The sequence below is a fragment of the Thermobia domestica genome, chromosome 1 (genome assembly GCF_964235325.1).
Source record: "Thermobia domestica chromosome 1, izTheDome1.hap1.1, whole genome shotgun sequence".
NCBI lineage: Eukaryota > Metazoa > Arthropoda > Insecta > Zygentoma > Lepismatidae > Thermobia > Thermobia domestica.
The window spans coordinates 298,370,383-298,397,372 of NC_137454.1; the positions used below are offsets into that span (position 1 = coordinate 298,370,383).

The 26,990-nt window shown below is 37.1% G+C and overlaps 1 protein-coding gene across 1 annotated transcript in view; it reads right to left on the bottom strand.

The window, feature by feature from the left end:
* Nucleotides 1–4,909: 4,909 nt before the first annotated feature.
* The window catches only part of LOC145661624 (polyubiquitin-C-like), a 65,658-nt gene continuing 43,577 nt past the window's right edge, over nt 4,910–26,990 (bottom strand). The window contains exon 3 of the mRNA XM_081726944.1: nt 4,910–14,347. Coding sequence (XP_081583070.1) covers nt 10,653–14,347 — 3,695 coding nt within the window. The 3' untranslated portion in view covers nt 4,910–10,652. The remainder of the gene's footprint in view (nt 14,348–26,990) is intronic.

Genomic DNA, 26,990 nt, shown 5'->3' on the forward strand with positions numbered 1-26,990 from the left:
TCCCCCGTATCATCTGCACATGGGGATGAACTTGAACTTAAATGCCATTTGGAGCGTCACTATTCATTTCAGGAAAATATGGATTGCACACTATCACCCGTTTCGCATTATTTTTACACCTCACTTCTCCTAATCCCAACCCTTTTGGGTGTCTTACTACTACAGTACTCCCTCCAGATTGGTAAAAATTGCTCCAGTTATTCAGGAGCTACGCTAGAATATACATCCAAATACATGTAGATGGTTGAGCAACGATTTGGGCGCTGCCCTGGCAAATTCCCAATCCAGCTGACATTTGCGTTCATGGCTCAACGTGGGATTAAATGTCATCGTGATTGTAACTTAACAGCCGGACGAACCCAAACTATGAATTCTGCACTAATATGTTATTTGAGACACTTTTTCACTTCCATCCCGATAGGGGCTGAACTTGGACTGTAACGCTATAGGGATTATAATTATTAATCAGCGACATCGAGAACTTATGGACTCAACAATACCATCAGTCGTTTTTGATTATTTTTACATGTCAACTTTTCCCACCACACTAGGAGTGTTAGTGGGAGCTAAACGTAACTTAAATGGTATCTGGAGTGTCATTTTTAATCTCAGCGACCCCGAAAACTACAGATTCAACACCAATATCAGTCGTATGTTTTTAAATCGCCTTTATGTTTGTCCCTCTTACTTTCCCTAAAAGGGCTAAGGAGTTCTTCCCATCACTGCGGCTGAACTTGGACAAACGGAATCAAAACTGCCACTATTCATCTAAGCGATCCCGAAAACTATGGATTCGACAGTAATATTGCAGTTTCCGATCATACTATACATGTTATATATATATTCCTCAATGCATAATTTCATATATAATTACATACCAAGAAATTTGACCCAAACGGGAATCGAACTTTACAACTATAAGTCCTGCACTTTACCACTGACGTCTCTGCAACTCGTTCTGAAGAAATATAACTGAATTTCCAAGACAATCATTCGTATCCGTTGCAAATCCCTTTTTTTACCCCCTAATTTTAATTTTCATTCTAGGGTGAATGCGAGAACCATGTTAGCTTTCATCGGAAATGTTCTTTTACGTACGAAAATGTAGGTGACAAAATCAGCATGCGGTCACATGTATACATAGTTCAGAAATACAGTACCATTACGTATTCCAATGAATGTCAATTTTTATTTACATTTAATAACATTAAACATCTTTTATTACACTTAAAAACACACCTACACTTCTTTCTCGATTGAGAAGTTTGGCTTAGGACTCGTACCTGGCATGTTTCGTTTACTGTTTCCGAAGATACTCGAAACTGGTCTTAATTTATCACTTGAAAACAGACATAATTAATGCAGTTACCTCTTCTAGAATAGGGTGCCTACCTATTATCATTGGAATTACGTGTATGTTTATGTACAGAAATTCGAATATGGAAGTACATGAAATTTAAATTACAAGATCTAAATTTAACGGATAATTGGGTAAATTCAAGTTCAAGGGTACACATATCTTATCGTGACCTCCCACTCACTTGTCACAGTTACCAGCGTCATCTTCTAGTTTGTAAGACTTACAAAAATTTCCTTTCAAGGATACACATTTTAATTAGTTGTCAACTAGTTCATAGATTGGGCAAAATTTATACCATTAAAAAGAATTACCGGCCTGCTACTTACGGATTGAAGAATTTCTTCTGTAGTGACATCTGGTTCAAGTTCTAAAGTTTCGTGATACATGCAGAGGCAATATAATTATTTGTAGAAATGGAAATGATAAGCTATTTTAGAACAAATACGAGTATTTATGGATGTTCATCAATGTTATGTACCATAAATTTTATATATTTTCCTTAATGCTTGACTTGGCTACTCCATCTTTCCTTTCTTCCATTTATAGCTCCTATGCCTTTGATCACTTCTCTTCTTCGCCAGAATATTCATCAGGATTCTGAAGCTGAGATTAATTATTGTATCTCCCAGTGCACATCGTGCAGTCTCGATCTACCTAAACTTGACAAGAGAAGTTAGTTCCTTTTATAAAATCCAGATTATCTTTTCTTCATGCCTTCACCAATCCTGAGGATAAAACAAGTTTTCTTGCTACTTTTTCCCCTGAAGCAGGTGCCTGGATACAGGCTATCCCACCTCCATCTCTAGGGCTGCATCTTCCCGACGAAAGTTTTTGAATCACTTGTGCGTTATATTTGCCAGCAGATGTCTGCGAACAACATCAGTGCCCTGCTTGCGTAAGTTTAGTGGATAAGAAAGGTATGCATGGCATATCAGATCTTCACAGTGCTGGCACTGTTAACGACCTCATTATGAGTCCTCATGTCCTCTGGAACGCCTTCCGTAAGAGCCAATGGCGTGTAGTCGCTCTGATGGCAAGAGACCTGACGGAATGTCTTTGGTGTCTTGGAAACGAGGGAAGGCTTTAATATGGGATTTCACATGGCCGGTCCCAAGCCCGTGCTGAGAAAGGGGGAGGGACCCCCTGTGTATTTCCCGGGTCACATGCCTTGTGGTGGCTCGGCACCCTTCAGGGGGAGATAGGGTGACACTGGTACCCGAACTCACTACCGGTACTTTAACTGCCATATGGTAGTGGGTGAGCACGAGGTGTCAACAACCTACCGGCAGAGATGAGCCTTCGGGGGGCATCCTCTGAAATGGGCGACTAACTCGTGCCATTGGATCTGGGAGAGTACGTGTGACCCCATCACGTCCTCAGTGGGGTAGGTAGTTTCGGCTGCCGCACCTACCGGCGGGGGTGAGCCCTCGGGTATCCCCCGAAATGGGCAACTAAGCCGTGCCCTTGGGTCCGGGAGATAAGGCTGCGTGGTACCCCAACACGCTAAAAAGAGTGGGTAGTTGGTGTGCCCTGGGTGGGCGGATCCAACGCCCTACCGGGAGGATTGTAGGTATTGCCTTCAAAGAGAGTGTAATGCGTTCTCTTGGGTCCGGGATGGGATACTTGGTATCCTAACGCATACTCGTACCTCAGGAGTGCTGAGGAAGTGGGTCCCTCCTTCGTCCCAGTAGTGTGAGCTGGGTGCAGGAGCCACGACCCTACCAGGGGAGCCGCCGCTCCCAAATGGCCATTGTCTTTAAAGGTAGACAGTCTACATCAGCCATTGGGTCTGGTAATGTACGGTTCACCTCTCTCGTAAGAAGAGGTAGTCCCGTATTGTTCGGACTACCCTACCGGGAGGGGAGTGTTGGACTCCTGACTGCAGTCGGACCAAACGGAGGTGGGGGAGGGGCCAATCCCAGGAATCTGGGTAACGGTTCTGATTCTGCCAAAGGGAGGAAACACTGTGGGATATGGGCCGGCACCAAACTCATATCGTGACTCAACGCGTACCATTGGGTCCGGGATGAAGTACGGGAGTATCTCGACGTGTGCGTGGTACCTCTACACGACAAGGCGGTTGCCAGTTGAACGATAGAGGTAGGCAGGGCCGGGATTGAACAAGCCCCCTCGGGCATTGCCTGGGCCCCGGAATTGGGTTGGACTCTGCCGGGCTGTGGTCATACCGTGGGATTCGGTAGCTTGTGGGAGCCAATCCCAGGAATCTGGGTAACGGTGAACACGGGCGGGAGGTGAGCTTGCCTTATATACGCTCGGGCGTCATGCCTGCAGAGCATGGTAGGACTGACTCGCTAGCAGTCTGCCTCAACCAGTAGGTTAACTGGTAGGCACTCAGGACTTCGGTCTGGCCGCGCAGTGGCCGTATCCCCCTCCCTCAGAGAATGGGGGTTACACACTTAGGTGTCAAGGTTAAGGGACAAATCTTGACGGTGCACTTCGTGCATGAGCAACAATAGCGTATATTGTGGAACTACGGGCGGGGTGCATTACATTCTTGCGGAACCCGTCCATTAAATGCCGAACGGTCGCGGGCATGCTCTCCACACATGCAATTAAGCGTGGCATAGTAGACCACTAGTTCACAATGTGCCGATACTCTATAGACACCTCTTATCTTCCTTCTTTCACAAAAGCTGGGATGGTTGCAACTCGCAGAGAACATGAAAAGAGACTAAAATATAACAACCTCTTGGACAAATACCACTTCGTCACCATCGCAACTTGTGGCTCTTGGGGTCATGAAGGTCTAAACTTCATTAAAGAAGTTGGACATCACATAACTCTCAACATAGGCGACACCCGAGCTTCAACCTATGACTGTGCAGAGGGAACGTAGCAACGATGCTAGGAACGCTCCATCTCCCCCCCCCCCCCTTCGCGAAAACCTTTGGACGAAATTTTCTTACTGTAGAGAGTATTTCGCCAACAACATTATCAACAGTAATTACCTTACTGGGAAACGTACAAGTCGTGACAAAATGTTCCTAAATTTGCTTTTGATTTGGGCGATAGCTGGCAACTTATTTTTGAATGCAGTCAAACTTACGTGTCAATTACCAGCTAAAGAAGAGGGTGAACGTGAACTTATTGACTACAATGTACCATTGGATTTCGAATCAGTGAATAGATAAATTACTGAACGAGATTACAATCTCTGGGATTCTGTGGAAAGTTCAAGATGGCTTGCTGTGGAAGGTTTAGAGCAGTCGGATGTAAGCAGTGATTGTTCCAAGTGATTTTTATGGACATTAAAAGTTAATATTTTTAACATTTAATATGAAAAATATATCATTTAAAAAATCCCACAAAAGATTAATAAATATACAGTCTAATGTATTACGAAAAGTAAATACACATATCTGATTTTCCTTAATATCATAAATAATGAAAAGCTCGGGGCCTTATGCAGAGTCGTTTTGAAGTGTGATTAGTGCCATCCTAAAGAGTTCGACTAACATATGTTTCCTGCAGAAGTCATGGCTTTAGTATGAAGCTAATCGTAAGTCAAAACGACTCTGCATAAGGCGGTCGATTTTTATGTAGTATATTACAAATTCTCTTATATTGTTAAATGGTAATCTCTTTAATGGTCGAAAACGTGAGACTCACTGTGCACCGGCATATTTATAGATGACACGTTTATAACAGACATTTACTTATTAATATTATGAATAGAAGATACATTTCATAATATCCATAATCTGACATGTGAAATCAGTGATGCTTAGATTGCAAAATTTAAGTACAACATACACTGGTCTTTCTCTTCTATTTAATTACATATTTTAAGTTCATTTTCCACCATGATGTTTTTAAAATGTGAAACTATAGAAAGTAACAAACAAATATAAAAAGGCTCTATTTTAGAAGTTTGTTTGCTTTTTGAACATATTTCTCCATATATTTAATATATACTCAGCAGATACAAAGATTCAAAACTGTTAATATAAAACTTAATAGCTCCTTGCAATGTGGCTATTAGAAATCAATGCAAAAATTTGAGGTAAGGGACACATAGTTGAAACCGACGAGAATTTTCGGCAAACGTAAATGGTACAGAGGTCATATAATTCCAAATGGGTTGCTGGAGGCACTTTTATGGTGTTGGTGGAAGTGCCACTTTAGAAAACTACATCAATGTCTTACCAGGCACAATTATAAGAACAGATTGCTGGAGAGGATATAGCAAATTATCCACATTGAGATACCAGCAACACGCAATAAACCACAGCATTATTTTGTTGATCCTAATGAGGATACAACACATACACAAACGATTGAGTCTTACTGAGCGAAAGTAAAACGAGCTATTCGATGATGCATAGGGAGGACGAGTATCATAAGAACTGTCATATCTAATAGAATATGTATAACATGGCAGATTTCACATCACTGAAGAAGTTCTCGAAGATTTCGTGCGTGCCATGCAGTACTTCTATCTACAGTAAGATTGTAAGGCTAAGTGAAAGAGAAGTGACAAGGGATTTAACTTCCCGAGGAAAATAATGTTATATACATATATAAACTACTACAATCAAAGAGATCTTAATCATTTTACTATTAACATGTTCAGATAAGATGTAGGAAGTCTTCGCAGCTTTAACACGGCAATGAAAACGTTGTTTGTACTTCGATTGAAACAATGGATTCATTACTAGTCCTAATAACCATAATAAACATTAGGTTCGAATTATTATCTATGCGAAACTCAGCTGCTATGAATTATACTTCGAACTACAAAAACTATGATCTCTGGACTTCCGTTCAGAAAAACAATGACAGGTTTATTAATGATACACTCTTTCATAGACTACGAACGAAACTTAGAACTTTTCCGAGTAAATTATGACAATCTCACTGCAACAGTAACTACAGGGTGGCCCAAAAGTAGATATAATCCGGTACTGATAACTCACTTTTTATATAATTTCTTATTGTTATCCATCAGGTAGACAGTTTTATTATTTATTCTCAATGTCTCTTTACTTATATCTTAAGCTCGGAACAGCCGAAGCAGATAAACCTATAAGCTAGAATGTTAAACTTTATCAATGCAGAGGTGTATACCTACTTTTGGCCCACCCTGTAGATAAATTAGAGGAATAGCAATACCACATTCAAAGAATAGAATCGCTAAAACTATTCTTAGTTGGGATATAAGTAGAAAATACCATGAAAATAAAGTTTAATTTTTGATCTCCATATGTCGAATAGCGTAGTCTCTGCATATTAGAATTACCACCTGATATCGGAGAAAATGTGTCCAAACGTGCCTCTGCTGAGACGTCGGAATGTTGCCTGACATTTCATCATTATTGAAGTATTGGAACAGTTAATTATTCTACTCCTTACTTGGCATGTATTTTGGTACGAAGCGTATACATAGACAACTGTTTAAATTACTTAAATTCTTGTATCGAATATTAAATCATAAGGCCTGTATGACAAGTTGTCTCTCTATTCTCTTTATCAACTAAATATGATTCAAGTTTCTTTCGAAATATATATTACGGTATTCCCCCCCCCCCCCAAAAAAAAAAAACTGCTGGTATGTTTCTAAAGTGCATGAAGTGTGTGTACTTTAGGTTGGAAATGTGGCAATATTATTCCACATACCAGAAGTATTTATATCCGAAAATTACAATTCTATTTATGAACCTACGACTGTCACGTGTAATTGTTTTATTTATTTATTTATTCACGCGTCTTTTTTTACGTTTGTAAAAGATCGAAACTAAAAAGTAGAAGTACTTGTAATCATCGATTTCATCTAATGGCACATTTTGTAACAATTACTACATGAGAGTATTATACGAAGTAGGTTTTCAAAGCTCTTCACATAAGGCAGTATTTCGTAAATATTATTTATCTGGAAAGGTGCATCTGAATCAAAATTTTATATCAGTGATGAAAAGTAATTGCAGTTATTTCATTCAGTCTAAAACATTACATGGGTTTTAACTAATGATTTTCTACTCGTGGCTATGATTCGAAAATCATGAATCCGAGGCTAAGGTGAAAGACTTTGGCTCTTATCTGAATCGCGAGAAAAAAAAAAAAAAAAAAAAAAGTTTTCGGAATCACTTTTCCTTTAACTGAAGCAAGATGACACAGCATAATCGAAACAAAAGTGTATATATATATATATATATATATATATATATATATATATATATATTAAATATATTTGAGATGACCGGAAAACGTTTTGTAGCTGTTGGTGCTAAATGTAATTTCCTGTTGGTTTATATGACGTCCTTATCCTTCACCCCCCCCCCTCTCAGTTCTTTCAAAGATTTTTCTGAAAAGTAATTTTCTATTTACAATTTGTTTCCAAATATCTTAAAGGTCAGCATGTTAAAGGGAATATAGTCTGAGTGAAGCATGAACGAATATGTCATTTGATTCCTTCTATCTTTCTACATATTTGTTTCGTTCTTCCACGGATGCAAGTGTTCCTTTATTGTATTTTTTCTCATCTTTCAGAGGATTTAATTTCGATTTCAATATTTTTGTTGTACTGATTATGCATGTAGGTGTTTCTGTTGTTATTGTATGTGAAATTTATGCACATTCCACGTTAGATCTGATACAAATATTTCCTAAAACTGCTCATAGCAATGCTTATCTGTGATCAAAATGAGTGAGCTTGTATCAAAATCTGATGGTAGCACGTTACTCGATGATTAATTCCATAATCTTTAATTACGTATTTCAATTTCATACTAGCAAATAAGGAATAATATTACAGGGTGTTGACTAAAATTCCAAAATGAAATTTCGTGACTTTCCCAAACCACAAAATTTAGTAACATTTTGAAAAGCAAATTTGGGTGCGAATTGAACCGAATTTTCATGTATGCGACAGAAATATGATTTGCTTCCGATTTGGTAGCGTCTAAAGCCGACCATAGACATTTAAGGTGGTGAATTTTGACGTTTTATAAATCAAAATTTTCTAGTCTATACTTATATTTCTACATATGCAAAAATCGTAACCCAAAAGCTAAATTTCGTGACTCATGACCGTTTTCTGATTTCATGACTTTCGTGACTGATAGACGCCCTATATTTTAACTGAGTAACTATTTGACAATCTGCAAGTAAAAAAACTTACGAGAAAAAAATAAGAAGAAACTTGTAGAAATTCCTTTTAATACCGTGGACAGGCATTCGACCAATCACAACCAAGCATTTGTTTACAACTTTCAGGTCCTGTCATTTTTCAATAACTTTTCCCGATATCTGCATTATCCACTAGAGTTACTGTCTAAGTGCTGTGAGAAAGACTGACGGAATTACTCTGAGCAATTCTGTTATTTTCAAAGTTCCAGTGTATAATAAATTTATGTTTTCCTGCAGTAGTTTTTCAAAACCGTTAAGTTTGGGTTTCTATCAATACTCCAAGATTTCAAGGTAGTTACGATTAGTATTATGTATTTGATAATTTAACTACTCATTCTCCTGTGATTTATTTTGTGCCCATGAGCAGCACGAGCTGTATTAGGTCAAAAGCCACAACATTCTTCTTTCGGTGGAATGCCACAAAATCCACAAATGGGTAAACCCCACGGAGTAGTCTAAAATCGACAAACTGAATTATAAGTTCCCCTCATCACCCGTGTAAACAGACAAGATCAAACTTAATAGTTTAATTAGATTGCTCCTTTTGCTATCGGTGTACGAAAGCTAGATTTGATTCCCGGTAGAAATAAATCAGGATCTGATCCTACGTAAGCTTTAGAGTTATGTCTCATTTGGTGAAGGTGTTTTAAAGAAAAGCTTAATTCCAACCAATCCCACCTTTTTATTACTGACATCCAGTAACAACTAATTTCGTTCTTGTTAATTGAGGAGTTCTGATTCATTTATCAACTAGAATAATTCCAAATCTGAGCATTAAAAAAAAATCTACAAGTATGACCATATCAAACTTCAAATCGCTCAATATTTAAATTTACTCCTCGTAATTCATACGTCGTCATAACAGCTGTATAGGTCTATAAAATGTGTTTGAAAAACAAATTTATATCTTTGACTAACGATTTCGGAAACCTCTCGGGTTTTAATTTGTCGAGTGTGTTTTAGGAGGAAACCAACTTGGCCGTAGTATTTTCTATTATGAATTCATATTTTAAACTTTCAAACGACATGAAGATCTTGTATAGTGAAGAAAAATAAAGTTCAAGATTTCAATAGATTTACACATTTCAGGGCTCTTACATACCAAAAACAATTTTTAATGATCGTTATGAATACACACAAATACTAAACCCTCAACGTATTCAAACCAAATTTTAAGCTTACAGTATGTATACGTTTCTCTAGGGGTTAGAGTTTTGAATTTTCTACCTACCCCTCAAAATTACTAGTTTACTGAAAGCTAAAAATCGAAAATTGTTTCTCGATAACAACATTTGCAATTGAGTTGCTTTCACATTATCTGAATTGCTGGGAATCTCTAATCTATTTGAAAAATGCAAAACTTGTATCTCAATTATCTTCACAGCAATTCATAACTATTTACGAAGCAGTCCCCATCAAAACTATTTTCATTTAATAATGAAATCACAATCTCATCATTCAAACCCTTCAAGGAACCTTTTAAAAAAATTACCGAATTTCCTGCGTACTGCATTTCATACGCTCAAACCAACGTAACAGAGTAAGAACCTTAGCCACGCAGTGAACTTAGAATACTAGTTTTCTTCGGACGAATAAATTTAAAAACTATCTGACTACTCCAAAACCTTCCAGCCGGATATTAACAAAACTTATTACCAAAATACTCTACGGAACCACGACCTCAAAACTGGAAACGAATTTAGTTTATCCTCTTTTTTTTTTCTTCAATAGTTTTTATTACAATCTACAAGAATGAACATACAGTATAATCTAAAATAACTTAGTAGGTTCCTGGCATTATAACTGAAATCATACAATGATACAAACTACAATATCATATAATATATATATAAAATAGCAAGTCATATTACCACAAATTTTACGGACCTAAACTCAGCACTACAAGTAAAACTACAATATTATATACTACGTGAAATTTTATATCAGTAACCAATACAATTTAAAAATAGTGAGTACAATATCTTTCAACATTAAATTGTGAATATTTAAAAAAGAATTAATAATATAAATTTATGAAGACCTTACAATATTACGAGGACTTAATATACTAGATTAATAAACTTAATAGAATATTTCTGTAATGAATATGTTACATGAGAACAATATTGAAAAACTAACAGAATAATTACTGATATCCACCACGGAGACGAAGCACCAAGTGAAGAGTAGATTCTTTCTGGATGTTGTAATCAGAAAGGGTTCGGCCATCTTCCAACTGTTTGCCAGCAAAAATCAGTCGCTGTTGGTCTGGTGGAATACCTTCTTTGTCTTGGATTTTAGCTTTTACATTCTCAATTGTGTCAGATGGTTCGACTTCCAAAGTGATGGTCTTGCCTGTCAATGTTTTCACGAAGATTTGCATTCCTCCACGGAGACGAAGCACCAAGTGAAGAGTAGATTCTTTCTGGATGTTGTAATCAGAAAGGGTTCGGCCATCTTCCAACTGTTTGCCAGCAAAAATCAGTCGCTGTTGGTCTGGTGGAATACCTTCTTTGTCTTGGATTTTAGCTTTTACATTCTCAATTGTGTCAGATGGTTCGACTTCCAAAGTGATGGTCTTGCCTGTCAATGTTTTCACGAAGATTTGCATTCCTCCACGGAGACGAAGCACCAAGTGAAGAGTAGATTCTTTCTGGATGTTGTAATCAGAAAGGGTTCGGCCATCTTCCAACTGTTTGCCAGCAAAAATCAGTCGCTGTTGGTCTGGTGGAATACCTTCTTTGTCTTGGATTTTAGCTTTTACATTCTCAATTGTGTCAGATGGTTCGACTTCCAAAGTGATGGTCTTGCCTGTCAATGTTTTCACGAAGATTTGCATTCCTCCACGGAGACGAAGCACCAAGTGAAGAGTAGATTCTTTCTGGATGTTGTAATCAGAAAGGGTTCGGCCATCTTCCAACTGTTTGCCAGCAAAAATCAGTCGCTGTTGGTCTGGCGGAATACCTTCTTTGTCTTGGATTTTAGCTTTTACATTCTCAATTGTGTCAGATGGTTCGACTTCCAAAGTGATGGTCTTGCCTGTCAATGTTTTCACGAAGATTTGCATTCCTCCACGGAGACGAAGCACCAAGTGAAGAGTAGATTCTTTCTGGATGTTGTAATCAGAAAGGGTTCGGCCATCTTCCAACTGTTTGCCAGCAAAAATCAGTCGCTGTTGGTCTGGCGGAATACCTTCTTTGTCTTGGATTTTAGCTTTTACATTCTCAATTGTGTCAGATGGTTCGACTTCTAAAGTGATGGTCTTGCCTGTCAATGTTTTCACGAAGATTTGCATTCCTCCACGGAGACGAAGCACCAAGTGAAGAGTAGATTCTTTCTGGATGTTGTAATCAGAAAGGGTTCGGCCATCTTCCAACTGTTTGCCAGCAAAAATCAGTCGCTGTTGGTCTGGTGGAATACCTTCTTTGTCTTGGATTTTAGCTTTTACATTCTCAATTGTGTCAGATGGTTCGACTTCCAAAGTGATGGTCTTGCCTGTCAATGTTTTCACGAAGATTTGCATTCCTCCACGGAGACGAAGCACCAAGTGAAGAGTAGATTCTTTCTGGATGTTGTAATCAGAAAGGGTTCGGCCATCTTCCAACTGTTTGCCAGCAAAAATCAGTCGCTGTTGGTCTGGCGGAATACCTTCTTTGTCTTGGATTTTAGCTTTTACATTCTCAATTGTGTCAGATGGTTCGACTTCCAAAGTGATGGTCTTGCCTGTCAATGTTTTCACGAAGATTTGCATTCCTCCACGGAGACGAAGCACCAAGTGAAGAGTAGATTCTTTCTGGATGTTGTAATCAGAAAGGGTTCGGCCATCTTCCAACTGTTTGCCAGCAAAAATCAGTCGCTGTTGGTCTGGTGGAATACCTTCTTTGTCTTGGATTTTAGCTTTTACATTCTCAATTGTGTCAGATGGTTCGACTTCCAAAGTGATGGTCTTGCCTGTCAATGTTTTCACGAAGATTTGCATTCCTCCACGGAGACGAAGCACCAAGTGAAGAGTAGATTCTTTCTGGATGTTGTAATCAGAAAGGGTTCGGCCATCTTCCAACTGTTTGCCAGCAAAAATCAGTCGCTGTTGGTCTGGTGGAATACCTTCTTTGTCTTGGATTTTAGCTTTTACATTCTCAATTGTGTCAGATGGTTCGACTTCCAAAGTGATGGTCTTGCCTGTCAATGTTTTCACGAAGATTTGCATTCCTCCACGGAGACGAAGCACCAAGTGAAGAGTAGATTCTTTCTGGATGTTGTAATCAGAAAGGGTTCGGCCATCTTCCAACTGTTTGCCAGCAAAAATCAGTCGCTGTTGGTCTGGTGGAATACCTTCTTTGTCTTGGATTTTAGCTTTTACATTCTCAATTGTGTCAGATGGTTCGACTTCCAAAGTGATGGTCTTGCCTGTCAATGTTTTCACGAAGATTTGCATTCCTCCACGGAGACGAAGCACCAAGTGAAGAGTAGATTCTTTCTGGATGTTGTAATCAGAAAGGGTTCGGCCATCTTCCAACTGTTTGCCAGCAAAAATCAGTCGCTGTTGGTCTGGTGGAATACCTTCTTTGTCTTGGATTTTAGCTTTTACATTCTCAATTGTGTCAGATGGTTCGACTTCCAAAGTGATGGTCTTGCCTGTCAATGTTTTCACGAAGATTTGCATTCCTCCACGGAGACGAAGCACCAAGTGAAGAGTAGATTCTTTCTGGATGTTGTAATCAGAAAGGGTTCGGCCATCTTCCAACTGTTTGCCAGCAAAAATCAGTCGCTGTTGGTCTGGTGGAATACCTTCTTTGTCTTGGATTTTAGCTTTTACATTCTCAATTGTGTCAGATGGTTCGACTTCCAAAGTGATGGTCTTGCCTGTCAATGTTTTCACGAAGATTTGCATTCCTCCACGGAGACGAAGCACCAAGTGAAGAGTAGATTCTTTCTGGATGTTGTAATCAGAAAGGGTTCGGCCATCTTCCAACTGTTTGCCAGCAAAAATCAGTCGCTGTTGGTCTGGTGGAATACCTTCTTTGTCTTGGATTTTAGCTTTTACATTCTCAATTGTGTCAGATGGTTCGACTTCCAAAGTGATGGTCTTGCCTGTCAATGTTTTCACGAAGATTTGCATTCCTCCACGGAGACGAAGCACCAAGTGAAGAGTAGATTCTTTCTGGATGTTGTAATCAGAAAGGGTTCGGCCATCTTCCAACTGTTTGCCAGCAAAAATCAGTCGCTGTTGGTCTGGTGGAATACCTTCTTTGTCTTGGATTTTAGCTTTTACATTCTCAATTGTGTCAGATGGTTCGACTTCCAAAGTGATGGTCTTGCCTGTCAATGTTTTCACGAAGATTTGCATTCCTCCACGGAGACGAAGCACCAAGTGAAGAGTAGATTCTTTCTGGATGTTGTAATCAGAAAGGGTTCGGCCATCTTCCAACTGTTTGCCAGCAAAAATCAGTCGCTGTTGGTCTGGTGGAATACCTTCTTTGTCTTGGATTTTAGCTTTTACATTCTCAATTGTGTCAGATGGTTCGACTTCCAAAGTGATGGTCTTGCCTGTCAATGTTTTCACGAAGATTTGCATTCCTCCACGGAGACGAAGCACCAAGTGAAGAGTAGATTCTTTCTGGATGTTGTAATCAGAAAGGGTTCGGCCATCTTCCAACTGTTTGCCAGCAAAAATCAGTCGCTGTTGGTCTGGTGGAATACCTTCTTTGTCTTGGATTTTAGCTTTTACATTCTCAATTGTGTCAGATGGTTCGACTTCCAAAGTGATGGTCTTGCCTGTCAATGTTTTCACGAAGATTTGCATCCCTCCACGGAGACGAAGCACTAAGTGAAGTGTTGATTCTGGTAAGAAAAAGAAACAACTAAATGTTAGTACTTTTCCCTTGAGTGCTTCGTTAAATTAAATGAATACAAATTCTAGACATGTATACGAGTGTACAAATAAAGAGTATTTTAATTTAATTAAACGGATCATCAGAACTTGGGATTTTTTATTTTTAACGAAAGAATAAATTGTTGAAGTGCAAAAGAACAGAGAAGTGCTGTGCGGTCTCCGTCATGTTTTCACTGCGAGTAAGTCGTTAGCAACGCTTTGGTTGAATTTTCACTGCTTTAAAAGACTCCTATTGTGCATGCGCTTCGTGTTTCTCACCTCGTGCTTGTGGGATCGAAGGTGTTAGTTAGGAAATCATTGTCTTGAGTTTTCTGCTTCTCTCAAGCGTTGCCAAGTCTTTAGATTTATTTGTGGATGTACAGATATTTTATAGCAATACGGAAAACATTTTTTGGAGGAGAGGGGGTATGATCTACGCACTTTCTTATTGCTAAACATATTATTCAATTCAAAAGTTAATGTTGCATTCGACTTCTTCCTAAAATACGTGTAAGGAGTACGGTGAAAAGAAACAATTTTTTTCTCGATCGAAGTTGTGTTGAAAGTGTCAATTGATGAAGAAAAAAAAGCCTGAACGTTAAGCTACAGAAGGGTTTTCCATTCTGCCTTTTTATTTCCTTAATTTTCGTTTACTTTGTCGTTAGTGGGTCATCCTCAAGACTTACGGTTTCGGGCCCCTATTACTGTTTTTAAAGCAGGAATCCAGCAGTTTCTACGCACAGAAAGACGACTTGAGCTGAAATTCACGTAATTGTAAGTAAATAATTGCTTGTTTTTGATTTTCAGTTTCGTATTTTGAGGGTATATTTACTTATACTATAATTATTATAATTAAATGTATTCCTTACGTAATAACATCCTCCTTGAATGCTCTTTATAATTTCCAGACTAAATTGTTAGAAATAAATTGCTATTTATAGGTTGGCTTAAATAGGACATTATGCAGTGACGATCATGGTTCCCTACTTTCGAAAATTGCGAGAACTTCCAGGTACAGACTATATTCAGGAAATCGATGGGTGGGCAAAGTATAGTCACTATTAAATACTCGTATACTGAATGCGAATGCCACTAAAATAGTTATGCGTAAATTGAGGTAAATTTATCACAATATTTTTGATCAGTAAAAAGTGTGGGCCCATTTTTGCTCCTGGGAAGAGAGGGTTCCCCTTCTAGTATTGCCTATGGTTGTGAGGGTTAATATGTTTTTCCTTTCTTGCCAACGCCCTAACATCCACGTCAGGAGACGCTACTGCTGAGAATGCGTTTTAAACCTTTCGTTAATATTGAAAATCGTTCCGTAAGAAGAAAAAAGCTGGAAACTTGAAATTTTGACAGTAGGGAACCAAAAAAAGGATTTTTGAAATTCGACGAAGGAAGGGAATGCAGGTGGCAATTATTATAGTTAAATGTCCATATCTCCCAATCTTTGAAGGATAGAAACATGATATTCGGTATATGGACTTTCCATTTACAATAATTAGGCACGTGTTTCGAAGTTTTTTTGATATTTCCCTTAGAACGAAAGGAAAAAGGGTGAAGTTAAAACTGCTGGAACACGATGATCGTATCAAGATACTTTAAGATTAGAGAGTATTTAGGTTTATTTTTAAGACATGTTTCAGTGCTTTTTTAAAAATATTTTCTCTATAAGGGAAGAAAAAAGGGCGGGTAGAAATAAAGAGTTGGAGTTGTTAAAATAACATGGCCATATATCGAAATCTGTTATGTATATGTATTTCACTTGGAAGAAAAGGAAAAAGGCAGAAGAAAAGAATGGTGAGGGTTGCAATTGTTATAATAAGATGGCCGTTCCTCGAAATTCCGTAAAATTAGAAACATATTAGGAATATGAGAGGTCCCAGACCGTAGGTCGAGCACATGCAGGGATCTGAGGACGAGGTCTTCAAGCTATTCGAAAAGCTAGTCTTTCTATAAAGTAGTAGTCCTGACTGATTGATGATTAAGTCCAGATCAAATTGCTTAAGCTAGAAACTTAAAAAAACTTTTAGTGTACAGGATTTGTAACGTAAGGTACATTCATGTCCAAAATGATTGTCGTATATATATATATATATATATATATATATATATATATATATATACAAGGGCGGATCCAAGGGGGGGGGGCTACGGGGCTATAGCCCCCCCCTTGACGCTCAGGTTTACACTGGATAAAATGGGCTTCAATTCTGCTTTACACTGGATAAAACGGCAAATTATGGCTTAGCCCCTCCCTTGATCATATCCTGGATCCGCCACTGTATATATATAACTGTAAGAATATAATTTGATAATGATTTTGCAGGGTACTTTTAACACTGATACTATGTGTATAGTCGAGAAATGTGTATTTGTGGTAAATTTCAAACTAAAAGAATTATAAATACGAAAATTAGAATAAGTAGAACAAAATGTTGCTAAATGGATAAGAAAGTTTTATTTTCATTTTATTGTTCTTATTTACTGCTCTTTCAACATGAAATTTGCTTCATTCATGTCTTTGCCGATTATACACATACTAACGTTATAAGAAATACCGGGCGAATTCTTATCAAATTATATTCCTACAACATATTTATAGACATGCGACAATAATTTTGGACATGAGTGTACAAACTAAGGAAGAATTTTGGGTATAAAAACATTACTAAAGCGAATTATTAAAACGAGAATTCAAGTGAAGAGTCTACAAGCGATTCTGATGTAGATGACAGGAGTGTGAAACCAGACCTCAGATATGAACATTTATGGAGGGAAACTGTCCACAATAACAACATACATTTTAGAGTTGAGTGCCGTGGCACGTGCTGCATGGAAGCGATGGACGGAACAATTCCAAGTTTTACTAATTTTGCGAATAAAAGTTTTTTTTTTCTTTCTTTCTTTTGCTTTGATGTTGAGACATCCGTAACGCACCAACTGGTGCAGTTTGAGGCTCACAGTGTTTGCTCTCAGTTAAGAAATTCTAAGAAAATTGGTTTATTTTAAGCTGATGTCATAAAATGCTATTCAACTGTCAACTAGGGCTGTTCCTAATTCCGGAATTCCGGAATTTTTCGGAACGGAAATTCCAATTCCGGAATCGGAACACAGTTTCAAGACGTTCCGGAATTCCGGAATTTCGGAACATTCCGGAATTTCGAAACTCCGGAATTTCGGAACATTCCGGAATTTCGAAACGTTCCGGAATTTCGAAACTCTGGAATTTCGAAACGTTCCGGAATTTCGAAACATTCCGGAATTTCGGAACATTCCGGAATTTCGAAACATTCCGGAACTTCTTATTGAAAAAATAATTTTTGCTGTTACCCCGAACTGAGAGGTGTGCGCAAAGCTTAGCTTTGAAACTGGATATTGATTCCGCTGTGCTGAAGGAAAGAGTTTTGGTCCACGGCAACTGGTTTGTTTCATTCTCTAGATCCGTTCACTGTGAACGATTGCGCATAAGATTTGGAACTTTGTCTGGTTATCCATAAAGTCTCAATCATAAGTGATTCAGTGTAAATTCCGTGATTTTGTTGCAGAAGTCGGAACATAGAAATTCGAGCTAGTTCTTCCCTTTAGTTTGGTTTATCTTCCGAGAAACACCTTTTTTATAAACCACTTTGTATATTCTTTTTTAAATGAATACCGACTGTACCTTTTCCATTTATACGAGGCAACCCTAACAAGAAATTGAACTGCATATCTTTTGATGTATGGCCATTGTTAAGTATAAGTACCTGAAGGAGGGGCAGAGAATCATTTAAAAGAAAATACGATTTTCAGTAATTAAAGGGATAGGATAGTCTGAAATAAAAATGTACAATTATTATGCTGCTGTCCGTATTATGTAAAAATATGCATTATTGATGTTACATGAACTTTTTGGAAACTAGAATCAGTATTTCATATTTTCAGGTTCAAATCACGCAAAGCTAAAATTATTAATGCATCGCTTGTATTGTATTTAGTATACTGCATGCTGCAAACAGCAAAAAATTTCTTAGAACAAGGGATTACTATTTAATGTTTTTTGTAACTTCTATAATCATGATGCTACTGCTGTTTTTTTTAAATGAAAGCTTTATCAAGCATTATTTGCATAACTTGTCAAAATGTACAATGAGAGTAAATCGAATAGAGGTGCAAACTTTACATAATATCTTATAATTATTCACATGTACGCGCTACTCGTTTCTTGTCCTGCGACACTTATTTGAATAACTAACTAAATAAAGGTGTCTATCAGTTAAATACTAAGCATTGGAACCTACGTATGAAGATTAGTTCTAACTCTACTAATCAAAATTTCATGCAAGGTGATAAATGAATTGTGTGAGTGAAAAACATTTAAAATTGGTTTGTTGAGAAATTGTATTAATGACCAATATATTATCAATGTTGTGAAATTCTGATGTAAAAGCATGTTACTTTCTTTAAACAATTACATCGATACAAGCCAACAGAATATGTACATTTTCATACAAAGCTGCAATATGAAGGGTAGTTATGCATTCAGATGAAATAGTCTGCACCAATGACTAACTAACAACAAGAAAGGTAAATGTTCAATTAGTATACCCGAAATTGTGAGTAGCGATGGTAAGAGTTAAAAATGAAAGAAATCATTTCGTAAATGTTAATATTCACATTAAAAGTATTAGCCTAATGTTCATATTTCGCTCTTACGAAATAATGAATTTGTATCAAAAACTATTCGTACTTCGCGTAAATTGATTTTTACAAAAATTGATGTCTTACTTTCCTTGAGTAGAAAAGTTGGCGAAAACTTTCTTTCTCCTGATTTCTCAAATAAATCAGATAAAAAAGATCAATGAGATAAAAGAAGTTTGTTAAGCTAAAAGTCCATAAAGCCCATTTTATGCGATGCAATTTTCTATGCAATCTTGCATGCTAAGAGTCATGCGTTCAAATTATTTCGTGTAATAATAATTAACATTCAACTTTCCATAGTAAATTGCACGTATTTCACCTTGTTCGGAGATAGAACATGTGCAATCTACCATGGAAAGTTGAATTCTAATTTTTATTACAGGAAATAATTTGAATGCGTGTCTTCTAATTTTGCATACATAACTGCCTTGTCTAATATCGTCTAAAGTCTACTTTCCTCTAATTTTTAAAAAAAATCATCTGGGCATTTATATGAAAATTGACATTTAATACATGCCCTTATAATATTTTATCAACATCATTGTTCTCTAACAGTATTATTTTGTAGCACAGAAATTTTGCTTTTTCTTTCAATAGTAATTTACATTTACATTTTTGTTGCATTATTTGATGACGTCTCAGGTAGCATCAGTTATACCATTTCAGGGTTTCAGTTGTCAAAATTTTCACAATTATGTATTACTCATGTGTACTCCTTGTACTTTAGATTAAAAGTTCATTAATATAATTCCAAATGACATGACTACAAATGTTTCGTGTGCTCTTGTATTGTTTGCTTAATAGTAAAACAAATATTTTGGAATTAAAATGCCAAACATGTAAATTGTTTCCTTGTTGGTACTTCAAAATACAAAATGACAATGATTGAAAAAAATGTAAAAGATAAAGATAAAATGCTGTACTTTATTCCAATAAGTGTAAATACGAGAATGCATAACTGTTTAAGACATGTTGCTACTATATTCCATAGATACCATAGTGAAAACGAGAAAGTATTTGCGAGTAAATTTGTGGGATTAAAGCCTTGTAATAATGTTTGAGAACCATTGCCTAAGGACTGTTTCGAACTTTTATATTCAAACTTCGAACTAATATTAATATTATGATTCCAGAATCAACAGTGAGCTTCAAAATTTCAGTCTTGAAAACAATTCCGAAATTCATACTTTTGAGCATTCCACAATTCCAAACTTTTGGAATGTTACGGAATTTGCGGAACATTCCGGAACTTCGAAACGTTCCGGAATTTCGGAACATTCCGGAATTTCGAAACGTTCCGGAATTCCGGAACATTCCGGAATTAGATGAATTCCGAATTCCGGAATACGAAATCGAATTCCGAACACCCCTACTGTCAACTCATACATTATAAATACAACATATGGACTTGTTTTGGTATTTTAGCACGTGCCATGTCTAAAAGTACAGATGATATTCTCGTGGCATTGGATTTTGGAAACGTTTCCAGGCAAAGAAAGAGTTTTCATTTTTGTTTTAACATGCAACGTCATTCTAGACTTTTTCACGTACGTCCTTATGTGGATTATTTCACTCTGGAAAATGTCAAACATTTCTATTTTCTTCGTATGTAATCCGCGTTAATGTCACACATTTCATTCCAGTGTTATAATAGGGAAAGTTCACGTGATAGAAGTTTATGAAAACACTGTATATAGGTTGAGTCTAAGTGTTACAAGCCAATTTCCCATTAAATATCCATCGTGGCAATAAAAGAAAAAATTAATAACGTAGAAAGGTCGATGAAAGTATGTGAAAAGCAAGCGCACCCACGGTTTAACTTGAAAATTTCAAATAGCAACATAAGTCGAGTGAGACCTCATTTGATATTTCTTGTAAAACGAAACAATTTTGGTAGGAAACCGTCAAAGAACTGGTCCTGTTTCAGATAAACTTGCATGGTCTGTATAGGAACATGACGGGAGATAAATCAATCGCACATAAATTGGAGTAGGCAATAGGCATTGCGCAGATCGAATGGCTGTGTTGTGATGATCCCCAGAGTTTGCCTGAAGAGGGTCTGGGGAGCCAACTTGAAAATTTCATGTCAACATGGGTCGAGCGATTCCTCGTTCGATATGCTTGGGAAACTAATCAAGTTTTACAGGAAACAAGTGTCGATATGAAGGATCGTTTCCAAAATGGCTGCCATAAAAGAGTCCTGTTTCAGATACCTCTTTGTTACAACTTGTGATCAGACTTCGGGAGCATTATGTTGTGCCATGATGTATGAAATACTAGGACGTATTACAGTGGGAATTTATGATGTCATAGCACAGATTAAGTGCAGCATACCTATCAGTAGGGGCAGGAGTTTTTCGCAAGTTACGAAATCGCGAAAGTTTTCCGATAAAGCCGAGAGTTGGTTTTTCAACGAGCTACATCAAATTGAGTAAGGAAATAGGTATTTTGAAGTCGTGACAAAATGCGATAACTGACATTTTGAGTGAAATATGAAGCAAAACGTGACAAATTGCGAAATTATTAAAATGTCAGTTTCAGTTGTTAAAATACAAAAATAAAAAGTACAATTTTCCAAGCAACGTTTTCCTTTTGCAACTGGCAACGCTGATTACTACTAACTTCCGTTACAAGTTCATAGCTGGTAGTTGTGGAATGTGGAACCAGGCCCGTAGCCAGCCCAAAAATGTAGGGGGGGGATCGGGGGTAGAAGTTAGGGGGCCCGATCCAACCATATTATAGTTCATTTGCAAGCCTACCATGAAAATTTTAGGGGGCACATTAAAAATGTAGGAGGGCCGCTCCCATAGAACCCCGTGGATACGGGCTTGTGTGGAACATTCAGCGTCGTGATAACAGAGCAGAAATCCTCTCTTCGGTGTTTTTGTGGAGTACGTACGCTAAAAGAAAGTTTATAATTTAAAAAAAGAGGAAAATTTAAATTTCAGTAACTTGTGCCTGTCTGCAATATAGCTTTCGATAACGAATACTGATTGTGAAAGTTTTTTTTTTTTCTTTCTTCGAAACACAGTTTGGTAATCAATGATAGAAACCTACAAATTAAAGAAAATGTGGAAACTTGCATCATGCTGCAATTTTCATCAGGCGAGTAAGATATTGCGCTAATGTATTGTATGTATGTTTTTCCCTTTTATGCATTGTCTTTGGTGTATAGTTGATACAATGCATGGTGTTTTGTGATGGCAATCGTGATGATACTGTGCAAGTGTATTTTAAGTTTTTGGACTTGTAAAAGAAGAAAGAAGTAATTTGTTGTAACTGCATAAAGAATAACTTCATTGTGCTAAGTAATATTATAGTTTATTACTTATATTGGGCCTATATTGGAGATTGTATATTAAGAGTTTTAATTAACTTAGCGACAAAATGTTATATCTTAAAATGCGACAAAATACGAAATTTTTAAATTCAAATGCGCAATGTTTAATTTCAAATTGCGAAAAACTCCTGCCCCTAACTATCAGTGATTTGCTCTCGTTGAGTGTTGTTCAGGGTGGAAAAAAATCATGATTTTTTTAAAAAAAATCATTTTTGTTGATTTTTTTTATTTAAATCGATTTTTTTGATTTAAATCAAATCTTTCTTCTCGTAAATTACAAGTCGTGAACTGAAGAAAAAGCATTAGGAATTAGTATTAAATGCTAATTATGCCATTTAAGTGAAAGTATTAGAGTTGAATTAATCCCCAATTGTTAACCTATATCAATCCCAAAATAATGTTTCTTAACCCTTTTAAATTATGGCTTTTTTAAAAGGTAAATTATAAACTTTCAATCAAGCAGCTATATCATCCCTATTTATCCTAGGATCATGGTTCATACCTCATTCTCTTCAGAATAGAACAACCTTTGAAACGGTAACATTCACATTTCCCTATGATGTCCCTGAAGCGGGCAATTTTGAGAGAAAATGGGATTTTTCTGATTTTTTTTTTTTTTTTTTTATTTTGATCCCCTCTGGACTCCCTTGTGTTAACGCACATATCTCAAAATCAACTGTGAAATACTAAGGGATGTACTAAATGTGTGTATAAAATTTCAAGCTGTCTTGAATAAAAAGGGCGGAGAAAATATTTAACAATGAGCTAAGAACATTCCCACAATGCCCCTGATAACCCGCATGTAATGTAAACATTTCCTCAGACATCCCTATTTACCCTAGGGTCGTGATTTGTACCTTATTCTCTTCAGGAAAAAAAAAAAAAAAAAAAAATTTTCAATCGTACCATTCAAATCTCCGTCGTGTATCTGGGGCGGAAAAATCACGGAAAAAGGGATTTTCTGTTAAAAATATCCTCTTTTACTTTTTACCCCTCTCGACAAACCCCCTGTTTTAAGGTAGAGATCTGAAACAATGAAAAATACTAAGGGGTGCGTTGAATAAATGTGCAAAATTTCAATCATCTAGGTGCAATAGTAAGCCCGCGAAAAATAATATCCTCCAAATACCTCAGATTACCGTATAAAACAGTATCTCAAGTAACAGTTTCCTGAAACATCCCTATTTATCCTAGGATCATGGTTCGTAAATAATTTTCTTCAGAACAGAACAGCCTTTCAAACGGTACAATTCATATGTCTCCATCTGAATCTCGAAAAAAGCTATTTTGTTAATATATATATATATATATATATATATATATATATATATATAACATTTTCCCCTCTGTACCTCTTGTTTTCACGCAGAGATATGAAAACATCTGAAAAATACTAAGGGGTGCACTGAAGGAGTGTGCAAAATTTCAGCCTTTTGAATGCAAAATGTAAGCCCGCCAAAAAATAAGAATAATAGGCATAACAAAAAAATATCTTTTTAAATTTATGATGTCATCACACACTGTCTCTCGACGCAGAAAGGCGTGAAAGCATATGTAACATGTTCTAGAATGCCTCCAGTCTTGGAAAAAAAAAAATAATAAATAAAAATAAAAAGGTTTATTGATACTTTATTAATCGAATGATGAAGATTCGATTTTTAATAGAATAAAAATACGTAATGGGTGATATCAATAAAACGGAGAAGTTACTCATTACGCCCAATTTTGAAGTAGTTACTCGCATTGGTATCAATAAAAAGAGAACTGAGCACTAGTCGTCTCGGCTGACCTCGGAGAAGCCCCGCCCTTTTGAAGTAACCACACCTCTGTTCTCGAGCCGAGTAACTACTACGCGTTTGATATCAATAAAAATCAAAGACTCCTCTGTGATGCTAGTAACTTCTCCAAATTTGTGGAGCAAGCTAAATAGGTGACTCCGTGAGAAATATGGCAGAGTATATGATTGTTTTACTACGTAGAAAAACTTATAAACTGCATAGAAATGTTGGAAATGGAGATTACAAAAAGCATTATAAGTTTATGAAAGAAAATGTAGTGATTAGCACAACATTTTTTAAGGAGAATCAACCGAAATTCGGGGTGGTGGACTACGTAATGATGAAAAGATGCGGGTTTTCTTCAAGGGCGCCGATCCTGTGGGGGCCCGGGCCCCCCAAAGCTCATGTGGGCCCCCTATTGTATTTATGAATATACAATATTTGGCATAATTAGAGTGCAATTTGTCTTAAAATCCTGATATATATATACCTTCTGCATCTGAATGCCCTCCCCCGCCCCATTTACAGAGAAATCGGTGCCCTTGGTTTTCTTGCGTTACGTGAGTGATCCGGGATTCCAGGTCGGATTGTCAGGGGATTCTGGTGTGGCTCAAAGTACTGTCTATGACTACCTGAAAATGGATTGTTTCCGGAAGTGTGCGTAATATACAAACAGCAAAGGCAGAGTGGCAAGAACAATATACATTTCTGGGTGCTATCGTAGCACTTGACTATACATAAGTGGCATTAAAGAAACCTAGTATTTTGGAGAGTAATACGTTAATAGGAAGAGCTATTTCGTGGCTAAGCGGTTAACGTACATGCCTTTGGCATAGGAGACCCGCGTTCGATTCCCGGCAGGAGCTCATGTGGTTTGGATTCCACGTTAATCAGTGGGTTCTGTCTCATATAGGCACGCTACTGAAAAGGACGTTAAACTAATAATCAACTCAACTCAACGTTGATAGAAAGGGTGTATACATGAGAATGTATTTTGTTTATGTCAAGGCAAAAGGGGACGCGTATGGTGTGGAAAACGCAATCAGATGGACGTGATTTATGACGTGGGTGGCTGGACTTTATTAAAAAGAAAACAAAGGAGCCAAGTGTCTGATTTCGTTCTTAAAGCCAAACAATCTACAAAGACCTTGGACAACACGTGATATGCGCTTGTCGTGTTAATCTTGATATTGCTGGATTCCAATCAACATCCGTCAGCTCAAATAGGTTCATTCCCATGGTTTCAATATTACTTTCTTCTTTCCCGTTTTTTATTTTTTATTTTTTCTTCTTTTTTATTTTTGTTTTATTCTCGCTTGAATATTAAAGATTCTCTTTTGAATTTGTGTCTCAGTCGTAGATGTATTTGATATTTCGTTGCATTTCACTGTAATTACCTTCAAAGTTTCGGCTTTCCTTCGTTTACTTTCTGGTAGCTGTGACTTTGAAAGTACCACTGGAAACTCTTTTAGAATATCCACAAATGCACTTTGATTGAAGCTATCGTTGCTACTTGCCCGTTTCATGGCTTTTAAGATACACGCCATAGGTTAAAAACAACGAAATGACTGCGCGATGAATGGGAGAAATTAGTAATCACTTCTTTTATTGATACGACTCAGTGCTACGTGCAGAGGAAGCGCGAGTAAACGTTCATAAATCTGGAGCAGACTAGACCTGAGTAGTGGTTTGTTTTATTGATACGAAATTGAGGGAGGAGATTACTCCAGGTGTAGATACTCCGATTCTCGAGCAGGACTTCTCAGGAGTAGTTACTTATTTTTATTGATATCACCCAATATAATTTAAAAGGTTAAAGGAAAAAATATAGCAACGTTTATCAAAATGACACTTTTTTCACAAAAGTTACTGATATTTGGTAGGGGCATGTTTTTTTAAAAAAAAACTGGAACTAGCTTGAGGCACGGAATACATAAATTTCGCCTAAAGTTATAAATTAAAAAAAAAAAAAAAAAAAAATCGGAGGGGGGGATAGGACCCCTCTAAATACGCCTTATTATATGAGAACAAACAAGAAGACGCGCACACGAAAGAATTTTCGTCTTAAATGTCGATGGTGGAATAGTTAACGATTTAAAGACCCAAACCCATTGTTACGAAGAGAAGAGAGCAGGATTGCTCCGCTACCTGTTCAAAACGGGATTTTCCCTAATCATCCTCTGCATGACACTTATTTTCATACTATACTGTACATTTGAGTCTCATTATATTATGATTGTTAACTTCCGTAACCGAAATAACAGAACAGAAACGGGATTTTACTTATTTTCACTTTAAATTATTTTGTTTCGGAATTTGATTTAAATCAACGATTTTTATTTAAAAAATCAACTGATTTAAATCTTGATTTAAATCAGACTGATTTAAATCAATCCACCCTGGTGTTGTTTAACGGCTACGTCATCGTGGCTGTCCCATTGTCTAGCTGTTTGAGGGTGGTAGTGTCGAAGTAGAAGCCGCAGTGACAATGTATGTATATCGTAACTGAACACATCGCACGTGAAGTGTCAAACGTAGTAGGAAACACTACCGGATTTCTATGAGTACTAGGGTGAAGAGTATTACATACAAGAAAACAGACACGATTACATCGATATTGTACGGCAATTCCACGTGTGCCACTACTATTACTGTAAACATGCGAATAGGGCAATAACTGTTTTATCCCTGTTAATGTTATTAGTGTTATGCAAATGCAGGAAAAAACTCAACACGCAGTACAGATGCATGGAACATGCTACCTACAACGACCACAACCAACTCATATGGTACTTCTGCGCTTCACGAGATGTC